Genomic DNA, 16,212 nt, shown 5'->3' with positions numbered 1-16,212 from the left:
GGTTTGAACTGTCTCTGGGCAGCCAGGAAATTCCCGGGGGGGGGGAGTTAATTGGATCCTGTCCATGTTTGTGCCTCTCGCCCCCAATACAAATTCTCTCTAGTTCTGGCATGAGAGACAAAGTCTGCAGCCCTGCTCAACCAGGAAGAGCTCCACCTCAAACACAGCAAACAATAACAACCTCCCTTGTTGCCTCGCTCGCTCTCCCAGTCTGTGTGTCTTCTCTTTGTGGGCGCACCATGAGGCTGCCAACGGCCGGCCCCAGCACTGGCCAGACCTGTGGGCTTGTGCTGATCTCCGCTGTGCTGCTGCAATCCATTTGCGTGGCGGTGACTTTCCTTTACTTCACTAATGAGCTGAAACAGGTAAGTACCACGGCGGCGATCTAGGTTGCTGGATCCAGCACTGCTCAATCTGCAGGCTGATTTGGCCAGCCTACAGGCAGTTCCTCGTTCTCTCTCTCACTCTCCCTGCAAATCTAGCCACGAAAAACCAACGCATCGTGTGTGCCCTTGTCCTGCTCAAAGGAAGGTTGTATGGGTTCCTGCACGAGTGATCCGGTTCCCACTGACGGCAGTGGCAAAACTCCCAGTGTTTGCAGGGAGCAGGATTGGGCCCGAGCTGAACTGTAGTGTGGCAGTGTTTATTGTAGCAGGAAAGCCTTAGAGATCCAGCGCTTTTGCTTTCATTGTAGGAGAAGTGGGTTAGGCTGGGTTTGTTTGTTTTGCTGGTTGGCTGGGTTTGTTTGCTCTTTATGCAGAACACGAAGGTCACGAAAAGAGAGGTTTTAAAAACTCACCTTAGACTTTTATTCCTCCCCCCCTCCCCCCGAAACAGAAATGCGCTTTTCATTAATGGTCCAAAGTCGCTTTTCTTCTCTCCAATTTGTGCCTTGTCAGCACTGCTGGAACATTAGTAGCGCTCGGGGCTAGGAGGAGAGTCAGCCTTCTCACCCGAATAGTCACACGCTTAAAGAGAAACCCAACGACACTACTTTGCTTTCAGACAGTGACTAATCCTGATAGAATTTCAGGCAGACACAAGCTGATCATTGCCCCCACGCAGAGAGTTGGGGAATGTCTGTGGAGGGGGCTGCGCCTTCCACACTCTGCAACCACAGGTTCATATATCAGCTCAGCCATTTATCTTTTCTTAAGTACGTAATTGAAGGTCCATGCAACGTTTGGCTGGTTGACTTTTGCACAAGACTTTAAAAACCATGGTCCTATATGGACATTCATGACCCCATGGCAGTTCTGTAGGGATAGTGGGTTTGTCTAGGTGTCCATCCACGTTTCCTATCCTGCCATCCCTACTATAGTGTGCTGTCCATCTGGGTGCTCTCCCTAGCTCCAGAGGTGGCTGAACACAAGCAGCATTCTAGGTATATCATTTCTGTAGGGTTTTGAGATCCTTGCATTTGAAAGGTGCTGTATAAGTATAAAATACTATTGCAACCCTTGAATTTACCACCTGCAAAATTTAGTAGTACTCTACTCACCGCTTCTTTTGAGATGGCTAAATCAGATGGTTTGGGAAATTCTTATCAGATGATTTGCACCACTCTACAATCAATACCAGACTTCTTAAGTGTATAAATCTGGGGACCTGTCTGCTGAATTTGTTGCTCTGATAGCTTCATATCTGGTGAAATTAGGAATCTACAGAAACATTTCATTTGTCTTAAGAAAATAGGTTACACTGTACTGGCGATAAGAGAGAAATGTAGGCAAAGTTGTTCCAACCCTCGTCTACTTGGTTCAAAGTTCTTTGTTATCAAACTTTTGAACATCAGCAATTAGTAACCACAGCACCTTCTCCTAGTTGCTTTTCCTCCAACTATGTATGGTTTGAACTTTTGAAAGAGTACTCTACTATCCTGAATAAACCACGTCCAACAATTCTTACCTCAGATATAGCTCTTATTATTGCAGGAGAATAACTAACCCTTTTGTGGTGTGAAGGCTGACTCCAGTCCTTTGAAGGGGGTTTCTTTTGGGCTGAAAATAGCCTAGGTACAGTATCTGCATAATATTATATGGTGTCTCTATTACACACGTCCTTTTTGTTCTCCTGCACACAGATGTAAGGTATCGCTATATTAGAACTGTAAATACAGTTTGTTACCTTAATTGTACCTGTGGGTTATGGTTAGTGATATTTATCAGTGAGCCTGGTCCCTCTTTTCCCTTCTTTTTGCTGTTTCATAGTATCTGTATTTCGAGACTTCTGTCAAATAATCATCACTGGCCAGGGGTCAGATCCTTTCAGCTGTCTGTACAAATTAAAAATCTTATTTAATGCTAGGTAATTTTTCTCAATCTACATGGATAGTCATCTGATTAGCTAAATGTAACCATCTGTTGATCATAAGATGGCTAAAGCTTTTTGAACAGCCTAGTTTGGCTTATGGGAGGGGAGTGCTGAAAAGCAGTTACTCAGCCCGGTAGAGTTAATTACACATCCAGGATATAGGAGAGTGAAGAAAACAGACTTCATTGACTTTAAAAGCATAATCCAAATGTTGCCCTTAGGTAATGGGTGAAGTTGTAGAAATACTTCACTAATAATACTCCACTTAACATTTCTGTGGCACCTTCCCTCCATGGATCTCAAAGTGCTGTACAAATATCATTTCATTAAGACTCATAATGCCCTGCACCTCCATTTCCCTAACCTCTAAAATGGGGATAATACTTCCCTGCCACACTCACGTTTGCAGAGTGCATTAAACACTGTAGATGCAAGATACTGCAGCAACACCAGGTACTAGTACTGTAAAGTTATCTGTAAAGTACTGTAAAGGGGCTAGGTGTGTGACAAGTAAGCAGAAAGCAGAAATGGCAGTACTGTTTGCTTCCAGATTGAAGAGAGAAGTTTTGAAGCGCCCTCTCCTTTCCTGGTCCCTAGATCTGGTAGGAGAGTGGTCTGGTAAGGGCTGGTCTACACACAGATTTGGTATCAATTTAATTATATTGGTTTAAAAACCAACCCCTTCTCATGGATGCAGTTACACTAGTATAAAGGTGTATAGCTTACTTCCACCAATTTAAGTAAAGTTCCGAAAGTAAGAGGCCTTATATTAAAAATACTAGTCTATTCTGCAGTAATGATCCAAAAGCCTGTAGGGATACTCCTGTCCGTCAGAGCATTTTGTGTCAATGATTATAGAATAGGGTAGTATTTTTAAACATAAGAGAATTCTCTGTAGATGCTGCTGCACAAAGGTCAGGAGCTTGAGGTTAAGTGAGGTAAGATTTGCAGGGTCAGATGGTTGAATTCTCTCCATCCTGCTACAGCGGGAAATCTGTGGCTTGCCTCCTTTGTTTTCAAGCAGACGGGAAAGGATGGGAATGGTGTGGGGAGGGGTGGAGAACAGTCCCCCTGTTCTCTGGTGCTGAATGTTCCAAGCTTGAAGAATAGTTTAAACTGTGACATGTTAAGTACATTAACTTCCAGAGGCAGCAGATTAACAAACAAACAAAAATCCTTTAAGATAGGAATGGTTCAATTTAAACTATTAAATCAAGAAGAAGCAGCCAGCCTGAATGCTTTGTATGTTCACTAGTTTCTTTCCTTTCCAAACTTTACGGGCATACAGGTCTTAACAGGGGTTGTGGATGATGATGAACCATTGAACTCAATGGGATCAGGAGATCTCTCTAGGCTGCTTAGGTTACTGTGTTCTTACATTAAGCAACAAGTGCCAGCTTCAGTTTTGATAATGGGTTATCCCCTGCAGAAGCAGCAGAGCTCGAGGAAGGGTTTCGTTGTTCACTATATTCTCTACTATTTGAAACTATTTAAACTACTATTTGTAAACTATAACTAGGAAAGTTATTCCTGACCACAGTGAAGACATTGGGACTTTTGCCATTGACTTCAGTGGGGCTCTGATTTCACTCTTTCTCTTTACACATCAGAAGAAGGAATTCTCTCTTTAGAGAGGTGAATGATGTAGAGATGGGCCCAAGTCACAAGACCGAGATGTGGAATCAGATCTGAATGCCAGCTTCCTCAAAATTCATAGGGAAGAGGTTTGAATGTGGTCTTCTGGCCCCCTTCCATTACAGAAAATGCCCCAAGCTGCAAGGTTTGAATCTGGGGTGGAATTTGCCCAAAGTGCAGACATGGGGAGTGGGTTAGTGGCTGATTCAGACTCATCTTCAGTCCTCAGTGGAGGAACTAAATTCTAACAATGTCAGAGCTGATAAAATAATTGTCAGCATTAGTGACGTAGATATTGCAAGTGCATAAACGTATTCAGCTGAGTCCTGGATGTCCAATTTATGACCATATAGAAATAAAAATGTAAGTGTATTCTTGCATATTAGGTATCTGGTTGTAACTAAATAAGTATGTAAAGTCAGGATTAACTCTCCTTTATAAAATAAATAAAAATAAATAAACTTGCTGTAGCATATTGGTGTTACTTAGAACAGAAAAAGTTTTCCTAAACACAAGAGTTTTAGAAATGCATCATATATCTGCACATTAAGTGAATTAACTAGCTTATTGCCTTCTACCACAGCTCCAGGACACGTATTCCAAGAGTGGCATTGCTTGTCTCACTGGGGAAGATCTGGGAACTTTCATAAAACATGTGGATGTAAATGAGAATGAAGAAAGAGAGAGTGACCCCTGCTGGCAACTGAAGTGGCAACTAGGAAAATTAATTAAAAAGGTACTTTGGAACTTTCACACAAACTAAACAATGGAGCTTGGTTATAACAATCCAGATGGTTCAGAGAGTTAAGCTCCAACTAGTGAAATAAAATGCAAATCCCAAATTGTTTCCTTGCATTTTAGTGGTCAAATCGCAATTCCAGATATAAAGGAATTCTGTCTGCAGTGAAGTTCTTCTGAGAACAAAAATTGTCATTTCACTAAGAGTTTCACTGTATTTAGGAAACGGAAAATACAGGTGACCAGTTATTACTACGTTCATCCCAAAGAGGGCTTCATCCACTAATGTTTGTCTAGCATGCCCACTATTTAGAATGTCTGTCTATCCTTCTCCTCATTTGTGACAGAGCATGGAGATGTAGGGCCTGATTTTCTTTCACTCACACTAGCAAATCAGGAGTGATTCCACTCAAGCCACAGGAAATGTAACAGGTGTGAGATCAAAATCTTGCCCACAGTCTCTGTTATCATAAAGAAAACCACTTTTCACCTCCTGCCTCACAACTGTACAAAGAACAGGTATGTCATGAAGCCTTGACGGTTTTATTACAATCTAAACTGGAAATCTCACTCCCCCCCATTCCCCACACAGCCTTACCCTTCAAGGTCAGGTATTGTGTGTCAGCCTTTCAAAATACACACACATACACACTAATAAATTATATAGGGTTATCATTGATACTTTACTCTCACTTTTATCACAAACGTAATTTTGAAGAAGTTTTACTTTGAATAAGGGGTTGCCAAATTGAAAAGGATGAGAAACACTGATCTAGTAAACTAATAGTGATTTAGTTAGTATACAGTGATGCACTGGAGGTCTGTTTTAAATAAAATATTGGCCCAAACTGAAGTCCACGGAGTTACTCCAAATTTAACTGGTATAATTGAAGGCAGAATTTGGTTCACTATATTAACTTAGTAGGTTTTTACAATGGGAAAATTCATAAATATTTTTCTGCACCAGTGTAGTCCTGCAATTATACAACATAGTTGGAGAAAGGCCCTTCACCCTGTCTGCACTACAACTTCTAACACTGCTACCACTGAGAAGACACTTAGGATTCAGAATTTCCTAGAGAAGCAATTGCTGCATATTCATATAGTAGCTGTTTCCATATCCATATAAACACTCTGCTAGAAAGAAAGCTGTTTGGTCAATTAAATGCAGATTAAGGTATTCCAGAGCCATTACATTGTGTAATCTCAGTATTCCTTAGATAATGGCAGTGTCTCTTACATTTCCATGGAGATGACAATGCTTTTGTTGTTCTCATGGAGCTATTACGATTGAGGAGCCATCATTGCTTAATGGAAACTATTCCAGTGCATTCAAAATACCCTTCCCATGACACTGGAACCATGAGTTACAGTGGAGAAATAGTAATGGCTTCAAGTGACAGAATATTTTTGCTTAATAAAGAACTAACATCAAAATTACATGAAAATAAGGTGGGATCTGATTAAAACCTCAAGAAAGCCAGGAATTTATGAGTGAGAACTTTTCACATGAATCTTAGCTCAAGATGTTGAATGTAAGTTTTGTGATAGACTGCCTGAGAACAGGGTATGAGATTTACTACAGTAAATAAGGGTATGTCTACCCTGCCCACATTACAGCGCGGCTGCAGCAGTGCTGTGACATGGGCAGCCTAGTCACGCTGTATCGCCGGGGGAAAGCTCTCCTGGCGAGGGGTGGTAGCTTTTTCGCCGGGAGCTACAAAGCGCTGTGTATACTGGTGCTTTTCAGTGCTAAAACTTTTGTCGCTCAGGGGGGCATTTTTTCACACCCCTGAAAGACTAAAGTTTTAGCACTGAAAGTGGCAGTGTAGACAAAGACTAAGCCAGATAAATTCCTGCCGTTATTTATATATCAATGGTTTTGCCACTGTGAAAACTGCTGGATCTAATTCTCCTCTGTTGTACCAGAGTTAATCTGGAGTAACTCCAGTGAATTATTCCACAATCAAATTTCTCCAGACCTACACTGGAGTAATTGCAAACAGAATCTGATGCCCTGAACTCTATATTTCCTCTTATTGAGGGCCAGATTTTACAAAGAACTTTAACACTCAATTGGATGAGCTCCCTTGCAGTTTGGCCCCAGATATTTAAAATTACTGCAAAACAGTTTGTTGTGAGAAATGAATGATAGTTTCCTTTTGATGTCCACTTTTATTTACAAATAGGAATCAAATTTGTTTGATGGTCAAATGCTGGAGTTTGTTCAGTTATGTGGCATATAAGAGTGTGTGGAATAGTTGTGTTTCTGGCATCTTTGTCACTGCTCTATTGATTTCCTAGAAAGAAAACAGTTTTCTTTACGTGTGTTTGCAGATGATATCAAGAAACTATGAAGAAAACATTTCATCTGCGGTGAAAGGTATTTTTAATGTAACACATTTATTTAGCACATAAAAAAGAAACTGTGATGGTAGCAGATGTGCAGTGGTTCCATACATGTTTTCCAGTTGTAGAGAATAGTTCCTAATTTCTTACTCAGTTGTACAGTTCTTCTGCAGCAAAGCATGGGAGATGAGTAACAGTTATTAGTTGGTATTCTTTTAAGAGACATATTAAGCAGTCAGGAAATGTGGTCAAGTTATTAGAGTATGGAACCAGGATTCAGGAAAAGTGCCTGGCTTCTGTTCTTGTCTCTGATTCAGTGATTTTATGCAATTCGTTTAACCTCTCCGTGCTTCAGAGAACAAATAGTACTTTGTTGTTGTGCAGGTACATTAATTAAGGATTGGGCACAGCTCTCCTCTGAAACTGATGCACCCCTGGAGGACTATCAAGAAGCATTCTGGCTCAAGAAGTCAGAGGAAATTTTGCTTGAGTAAAGACCACAGAATTTGGCCTTAAAAGATATTTACCCTTTCCATGAGCACATATTTATTTTTAGTACAGGGTGTTTGGGCACTGGTTTTGAGTGGGGGGGAAGATATAGAAGGCTTAAAAAGGCATTTCAAAGAGAGTATGGGAAGTTCAGAGAAATTTTGACCATATCAACCATTACACTTCAATCTCTCATTGATTTGGTCAAATAAAATATTTTGACAAACACAACTCCTCAAATACTGTCAATTTAGTAATTAGGCAGTCACGTATTTCCATGGAGATGACAATGGCTTTGTTGTTTCTCTAATTCTAATTTGAGATTTAAAATGGTTATTTCTCATCTTCATGTAACTGAAATGTCTCTAACTCTTCCAGGAACTGAAGAACAGGGATCTCAGAACCATGGACACAGAATAGCAGCTCACTTAACTGGAAGCCGCAATAAGAAGAGCTCTCTAGCCACATCAAGTAAGATATTTTGCTATATTGATGAAGGAAGAAAATGGATACAAAATAGGGAAAGGTCACTGAATATGTGTGCTTTGTGATTTTCCAGAAATGAATATTGACTGATTATTCTAGGCACACTTTTTTTGATTGTTTCTCATGGACTTAATGCAATTTTTTTGGCCAGAAAACAGAGAGAGCTTTAAAAAATCAAAGATTTTCTAGTTTTGGTCAAAATAATTCTTCAGCTCACTCTAGTAGTAGTATCAACCCCATTCAACTTGGGTATCTATGGTGCACCTTCCTTCTATGTCTTTAGTTGTTTTTTTTAATGAAAATTCCCTCTTTGTAACTCTGCCTATCTCCTCTGCAGTGTCTTTTTGGAGAAATATATGTGTATGAGGGCCTAGAAGCACATAAAAAAATTTAAATTCACACCAGATTTATTGAAGGACTTGCTAAAGTTCCCAAATCTTCTGGGGAAACCCAGGGCTGAGTTAGGATTCTCACATTATTTTGCTCAGTAGCCACGTGGCAACTTGGTTTAATTTTCATTCTGTATTTCAGGCAGCAGTGGGGAAGGATTCAAAGATCAAAACTAAAATAAGTCCCCACAAAGTGATGTGCCAAATTGCTACTTAATGAAACTTGAAATCTATGGGCTGGTCTACGCTACCGCGGTAAACCAATCTAACTTAAGCAACTTCAGTGATGTGAATAATGTAACTGAAGTTGTTGTTGTTAGATCCACTTACCGCGGTGGCTACATTGTGCTGTGTTGACGGGAGAGTGTCTCCCGTCGACTTCCCTTATGCTTCTTGGGGCAGTGGAGTACTCAAGTGCTCTCCCATGCATCGATTGCAGCAGTGCCAATCTACCAGCAAGTGAAGACATACCCTTTAAGAGTGATTGGGCCCAATCTGAAGCCAATGGATGCAGGATCTGGCCCATAGCTCTTATTTAGTTTTTGAAAAACAGTCTCATCAGCTAAGAGACAGTGGACTTTGTTGCACACAGCATTATTTAGCTCTATATTCTTCTCTATTTTTTCCCCCTCAAATAGATTCCTCATCCAGAAGAGGTGTTGGGCAGAAAATAAATACCTGGGAACCCTCAAGGAAAGACCATTCATTCCTCTATAATGTGGAGTTGAAAAATGGGGAGTTAATCATACCCAGAACAGGGTTTTATTACATCTACTCTCAAACTTACTTTCGATTCAGCGAACCTGAGAACGAGGATTCAGAATCAGATCCGTTAGCACTAAGCAGAAACCCTAAGCAAATGGTCCAGTATGTTTACAAACTGACGACATATCCAGAGCCTATCCTTCTCATGAAAAGTGCAAGAACTAGCTGCTGGTCTAAAAAGGCAGAATATGGACTTTACTCCATATATCAAGGTGGAGTATTTCAGCTAAAAAGGGATGATAAGATTTTTGTCTCTGTCAGTAACGAGGACATAGTTGACATGGACAAAGAAGCAAGTTTTTTTGGAGCCTTTTTGATCAGCTAAATGATTAACAGAAAACCAGACTCCTAAAGGAATCATTTTTTAAATTCTATAATCTAAGGTGGCAGAGGAGGGAGGAAGCCACTGTGACAATACAGTGACTTCGAAGCAATAGTGGCAATGCAAGAATCCCCCACTGTTAATTCATCCTGTGAAAGGTTTGATTGCTCTGATAAATGATCCAGCGGAAGAGCAGCAGGTGGCTACAGCTGCATATGACTGTGCCTTGTATAACAGCACAACAGATCCCCAAACATGCCAGTGTTCTAGGACTTGCCAGGATTTTAACGTGTCAAAGGTGAATGGTTTTGGCTAGGATCAGATCAAGTGCAGGCAGGCACTGTCTGAGGTTCCCTATAACAGTCTACCAAAGCCTCTCAAAACCTCGTTTGTGACAATCCCTCTGCAGGAAAGATGGATTTGCACGGGGACTAGATGGAGACTGTAGACTTGCATAGGGGATTAGATTGAGGTTGGAAAATGGATTTTATCATGAACGACACTTTGTACCCTATCCTGCTGACACTTTCTCCTGTGAGTAATCTTTACATGAGCAGAAGTCCCTCTGATGCCAGTTGGACTGCTCTCTTGAGTAATAAGGTTTGCAGGATCAGGCCCTATGTTTGAATCTTAGATTTCCTAAAATGAAAGGCTAGCAAACAATTAAACTACAGTAGCATTTAAGCACATACTTAACTTTGACATGCGAGTACTCCATTTGAAATCAATGGGATACTTGTGCTTAAAGTTAAACGTGCTTAAGTGCTGCATGGGATCACAGGCTGGTTATTTTTGTCTTCATTAGGGTATTGTATAGGGTGCTTCTCAAACTGAAAAACTCACAAACCACTATCCACTTTAATTAATTAACCCAGGTCTGCTTCCCCGTAGAGGGTCCGAGGGGTGCTGGGCATGGGTGTTTGGGGGGGTCTCGGGGCGGGGGGTGGTGCCGCACGTAGGGGGTTCAAGCGGTGCTGGGCGGGGGGGTCTCCAGGTGGCATGGTGCTGGGCATGGGGGTCAGAGCGGTGCTGGGCAGCTGGGTTTGGGGGAGGTCTCTGGGGGGTGTGGTGCTGGGCGTAAGGAGTCAGAGGGGGGCTGGGCAGGGGGGTTTGGGGGAGGTCTCTGGGGGGTGTGGCGCTGGGCATAAGGAGTCAGAGGGGGGCTGGGCAGGGGGGTTTTGTGGGGGTCTCCAGGTGGTGTGGCGCTGGGCGCAGGGGGTCAGAGGGGAACTGGGCGGGGAGGATTGGGTGGGTCAGAGGGGGGCGTGGCACTGGGTGTTGGGGGGTCAGGGGATTTCTGGGCAGGGTGGTCTGTGGGGGTCTCTGGGGTTGTGGCAATGGGCAGGGGGGTAGCATGGTGCAGCACGGACCTTCCCCCAGGGGAAGAAGCACAATGGCAGCGCAGGGCTGGGCTGGCCAGTGTGCGTCTGGCGGCTCCCGGGTTGTGAACAGTGCTCTTGTACTGGGCTGGGTGGAGCGGGGCTGTCCCTGCCGTGCCATGACCCATCTCCCATTGCCCCTCGCTCTGAGGACTCTGCCCCCCCACCCCATGTCTCCTTCGCCCCTATGCGGGCCCACAAAAGGTTAATCCGGCCCTGTTTGGGGTGCAGGCTGTGGGGAGTTTGGGTGAGGGGTGCAGGCTCTGACCTGGGGCAGGGGTACAGGAGGGGGTGTGGACGTTTGGGCTCGGGGAGGGAGTGTCTGGTCAGTATTTCACAGCGTTCAGTCTCCTGGCTGCACTTGTATAAGCTAGAGAAGAGCTGCGGTGTCTAAGCATTTGCAAAGATGTATCGTTAAAGTCTATGAGTCACCCTGTCTTAAAGGGCAGAAGGGACAATTATGATCATCTAGTCTGACCTCCTGCACAACGCAGGCCACAGAATCTCACCCACCCACTCCTGTAACAAACCCCTAACCTGTGTCTGAGTTACTGAAGTCCTCAAATCGTGGTTTGAAGACCTCAAGGTGCAGAGAATCCTCCAGCAAGTGACCCGTGCCCCATGCTGCAGAGGAAGGCGAAAAACCTCCAGGGCCTCTGCCAATCTGCTCTGGAGGAAAATTCCTTCCCGACCCCAAATATGGCAATCAGCTAATCAGTTCTGGAAGCTACTGAAGCGAATTAAACTGGGGAGGAAGATGCAGTCCTAAAACCAACCTAAGAAGCTGTTTTTAGAACAAGCTACTGGTTGTGGTGAAGTGAATAAACTACTGCTAAATCCATTCTACTGTTTGATAAAGCCTCAATTTCTGTCAGGTACTAACAGCATCGTCTGAGCCCATCTATAAGGCCAAATAGTGTTTTAACCATATTGGGAATTAATGTGAAACCAGCTCCTCCACCACAGCAACTTCTTTTGTAATATAGCCTGGTCCACACTTGGAACAGACCTGTACTAGTGACACTTCTGTTGATACATAGCTATTATCAAAGTTTAACCACGTCTCCCCGAATGTGGTGGGGTTGGGTTTTGTTTGAGGCGAACAGTCGAACGTAGTGGTACACTGCTAAAAAGTTAGTCTTCAAGAAAATTCACTAGCACAATTTTCAGGGGAAAAAAAATCCCTGTCCACACTGACTGACACCCTGCTAGTTACACCCATATCAACAAGCATGGTTTAGTGTGGTTCTGATCCCTGTACGTAGGATACAAGCCAACCTATGCTTAAATGAGAGTGCTCTTCCTCTAAATGTGTTTGTATTTGAAAGCGGACAGTGATGCGGTTCCAAACGTCACAGTACATGTGATTACAAACGATTGAAACAAATTCATTTCTTTCACAAATGCCAATTGAGCGAGGCAGCAGACATACTTAATAAAAATCCAGTCCCTCCTCCTAAACGCTTATAAGTTCTTTTGATAGTTCAATGCAAGACAGTTTATAGACTCACAGACTTTAAGGCCAGAGGGACCATCATGATTGTCTAGTCTGAGCTCCTGCACAACACAGGCCAGAGAACCTCACTCATCCACTCCTGTAATAGACCCCTAACCTCTGGCTGAGTTACTGAAGTCCTCAGATCATTATTTAAAGACTTCAAGTTACAAAAAACATCCACCATTTACACTAGTTTACATCTGCAAATGACCCAGGCCATGCCCCATGCTGCAGAGGAAGGCACAGAAAACCCCAAAACCAGGAACTCTGCCAATCTGAGTCTGGACAAAATTCCTTCCCATCCCCAAATCTGGCAGTCAATTAGACCCTGAGCATGTGGGCAAGCCCCAGCAGCCAGACACCTGGGAAGGAATTCTTTGTAGTAACTCAGATCCCTCCCCACCTAGTGTCCCATCACCAGCCTTTGGAGATATCTGCTGCTAGCAGTCGCAGATCAGCGACATGCCATTGTCGGCAGGCCCATCATACCATCCCCTCCATGAAGGTATTGAGCTCAGCTTTTTGCCCCCATTGGTCCCCTCGGGAGGCTGATCCAAAACGTCACTGTGATGGTTAGAAACCTTCACCTAATCTGATCTAAGCTCTTAAACAGACCTCTCTCTGTCATCATTCAGACGTGTAACACGAGCCCGGCAGAAATACTGAGACTCGGTCCAGTAACATTCTTGTGGTGAAATGCTGGAAGCCCCTTTGCCCTGGGTAATACAAAAGAGGGACCGGTTGGCAGCGTGATTTTGATGTCTACAAACCGAGCCCACAGACACCGAAAACCAGTAAATGAATGCCTAACCAGGCGACTTATCTGACCACAATTTCTGTGCCACCTTGTAATTGTACATCAAAATAAGGCAGTAACTTAGCAGGAAAATCAGTTGCTCTTGATGTTTTTCCCCTCTTGTACTATACAAATGCCTTCCTGTTTACCATTTTGGGGAACAGAATAGTTGGTGGGATGGTTATAAACACAGCAGAGTCACAAGAAAGAAAAATCTCTCTCTTTCCAGACTGTTTCCTCCTCCTTCACTCAGGCTCTTCCTGGAAGAGCTGAATATGTTTGTTTCACTTAAACCTTTGAAGCTTCCTAATCAGCACATTGTGGTTTGTTGACAAGGTTGAGGGCACACAGGCAGTTCTAGATCTTTGGAGAAGTTAAGGCGAGAGGAGAATCAGGGAGGTAACTCCTCTCTGCAACTGATCTGATAATAGATAACATTTCCAAGTCACCCAGTGCAGCACAAACATTTTGTACTAATTACATGCTCTTTCAGGCTTGCATGTGCATTTATACAAAAATGTGTGACGACAGCTGCACTAAATTATGCTTGCAGAATTAAACCTAAAGGTAAAAGTAATTCCACTTCCCACTTTCCTGTGGTGTGAATCTACCCTTGAGTTCAGATAGAAAAGTTTCATCCTCTGCATCACAGTCACATCTCTTGCACCATAGCACTTTATTTTCTCTAGAGGCACCTTCCAGCAATAAGTAAATGTTTAAAAAGCTATCGGAGGCAGTGTGTGGTCTGTTAAACCAATAGGAGTGTAATCCCTCTGTCTGCCTAGAAAAAGATCTCTCTCTCTCTAGATACAGAAACATCGCTTTATTTCTCTCTTTCTTGCCTCCTACCCTCGTAGAGCTTAGATAGATAGATATGCCCATTTATATCAGGTGAGGATCTGCGCCAGAAAGAAAGTAAAAATTAAATCAGTTCAGTGTATCATTTATTGAAGATTAAGCTCTTCAGGTACGATGGAGTTTCTATCCCAGGATTTAGGCCCGGTAAAAGTGAATGGCCAGATCAACAGCTGGTGGAGCTTGGACAGTTTACACCAGCTGAGGATCAAGCCCAGTGGATTAACCTGCAAAGACCAGAATCACAAATTAACATTTCCTCTTTCTCTTTTTCTCCAGAGTTCAGAGTAGTTTAGACTTTGTTCTTTGGAAATCCGTGGCCAGCAGAAGAAAGCTGGAACTTGCAACATGCAAGTTTGGATTTTTTTTTTTTTAATATCCCATCCTAACCTCTAATTTTTACCTCTGGTAAATGGCATTTAGATACCCCCTAATGTGCATCAAAACTCAAAACGGGGGAAGAGAAGACTTCCAAACATGGCTGAAATAAATTATATACAGTTCATTCTTAAATGGCAGAGGAGTGAAATTCATATGACTTATCACATGACATTTCCCAAAGAGAATTAATATTATAGAATCCTTGCTGGAATCTATAATATTGTAAGCCTGTGTGTGTTAAATGACCCTAGAAGGGAATGGGCGGCTGGAAGGGGGAGACTGAGGATTATCCCTTCCCCAGACCATTGCACCGGCTTGCGTACCAGTCTAGCAAACATGGTCTTAGTTTCTAAGTGTGTCTGCAAATGTTTGTCTCTCAAGGAGCCAAGAGTGACAACCAGGGCCACCGAGAGCAGGTTCCGGCCCCAGCGAAAAACAATTTTCAGGCCCCCCAGCAAGAGTGGACTGGCTAAACAGGGCCGATGATGCTGGGGAAGCCAGGGTCCCATTCTAGACTGCCGGGCCCCGGTAATTTGTACTGGCTTCCCCCCTACCCTCTCGTCAGCCCTGATGACAACACCAAATAAACCAGAGGGATTTCCAGTGTCTCACTGATGTTGATTAAAGTCTGCAACGAGTTACTTCATGTTTCTAATGGTTTATCGAGTACACTGACTGCCCAAAATTGGGAACATCCTTCTTGTGATCCCCTGGGTCTGGACTCAACTTTCGACTAAAACTTTTCCTTAGTTGTTTTTAAAAAACCTTTCCAGACACCTTCTGTGTCACAGGAACAGAGCTCTGACCCACAGTTTGAATCTGTATTCAGAGCCCACTTCCCCAGAGCTCAAGTCCCATACAATGAGATGATGGACACTTTATATCTAGAATAGGCAAGACACGTGGTTGGATGTTTGGAGTGTTTGGATCTAGGTTTATGACACATGCTTCGTATCTGGAGCCAAGCTTTACCAGAGTTCAGATCCTAGATACTACCATGATGGGTGCTTTACAAATGCCTAGGAGAGAAGGATAAAGAGGGGTGTGAAGATGCAAGGCTATGATATAAGCCACTATAGAGACAGATCAGTAACAGGTTTAGATCGAGACACCCCTCTCCCCACCCCAAGTTCTGGCATCAAATCTGGTCCAGTTTCACCTGTAAATTACCTGACAGAATGCCCAGTGAAATCTCCAGGAAGAGCATCAGAATTGAACCCATCATCGTCAGCAGCCAAAACCTTTCTTCAGTCAAAACCTTTCTGTCTTTCTATTACGTATACATTTAAATGCAGTGACATGCTTTGTTGTCAACACTTAGAAACAAGTTAGGAATGTAGGCCAGTCAACACTGTTACTTGAGCAGATGCCGAGATACAAAAGGTGGGGGGAAAGTATAGTTTTATGGCAAGAGCGTGACACCCTCCATTAAAACCAAGCCATATTTGCTTCATAGCCCTTACACCCAATGTCCAGTAGTAACGCTGCTTTTGACAGGTTAATTGTGCTCTGATCCCTTTCAAACAAGGCATGGGGATCCAGATAACCACTAGTGAAAGATGGTTACAGTGGCTCCGTTTGAATTCACCTGCTGTAGCTAAAAGTGCTGACAGCTGATTAACCACTCATTTTCTGCATCAGCCCTTGGTTTTCTGTAGTGTGCAGAACTGGCATCACTGATGCCAGTTGATTCTGTGTACCAAGAATCCGCTCCAAAACGCGTTGTTAAAATACTGTTGACAGCTGTATGGGGGCAGTTGGCTTCTAACTGATGTCCAGAGGCTTGGGAAGGTTAACTAACTCTGCTCACGGGGATT

General features: G+C 43.2%; 1 protein-coding gene across 1 annotated transcript; it reads left to right on the top strand.

The window, feature by feature from the left end:
- Positions 1-239: 239 nt before the first annotated feature.
- LOC123361216 (tumor necrosis factor ligand superfamily member 10-like) lies at positions 240-9,572 on the top strand. Its single transcript, XM_045001344.1, has 5 exons — positions 240-365; positions 4,532-4,684; positions 7,024-7,069; positions 7,903-7,995; positions 9,038-9,572. The coding sequence occupies exons 1-5, from the start codon at positions 240-242 to the stop codon at positions 9,487-9,489; spliced, it is 870 nt and encodes a 289-aa protein (XP_044857279.1). The 3' UTR covers positions 9,490-9,572.
- The last annotated feature ends 6,640 nt before the right edge of the window (positions 9,573-16,212 follow it).

Source organism: Mauremys mutica, unplaced genomic scaffold (assembly GCF_020497125.1).
Source record: "Mauremys mutica isolate MM-2020 ecotype Southern unplaced genomic scaffold, ASM2049712v1 Super-Scaffold_100412, whole genome shotgun sequence".
NCBI classification, from domain to species: domain Eukaryota; kingdom Metazoa; phylum Chordata; order Testudines; family Geoemydidae; genus Mauremys; species Mauremys mutica.
The sequence above is the reverse complement of the archived record's forward strand: the minus strand, read 5'-3'. Positions and strand labels throughout refer to the sequence as shown.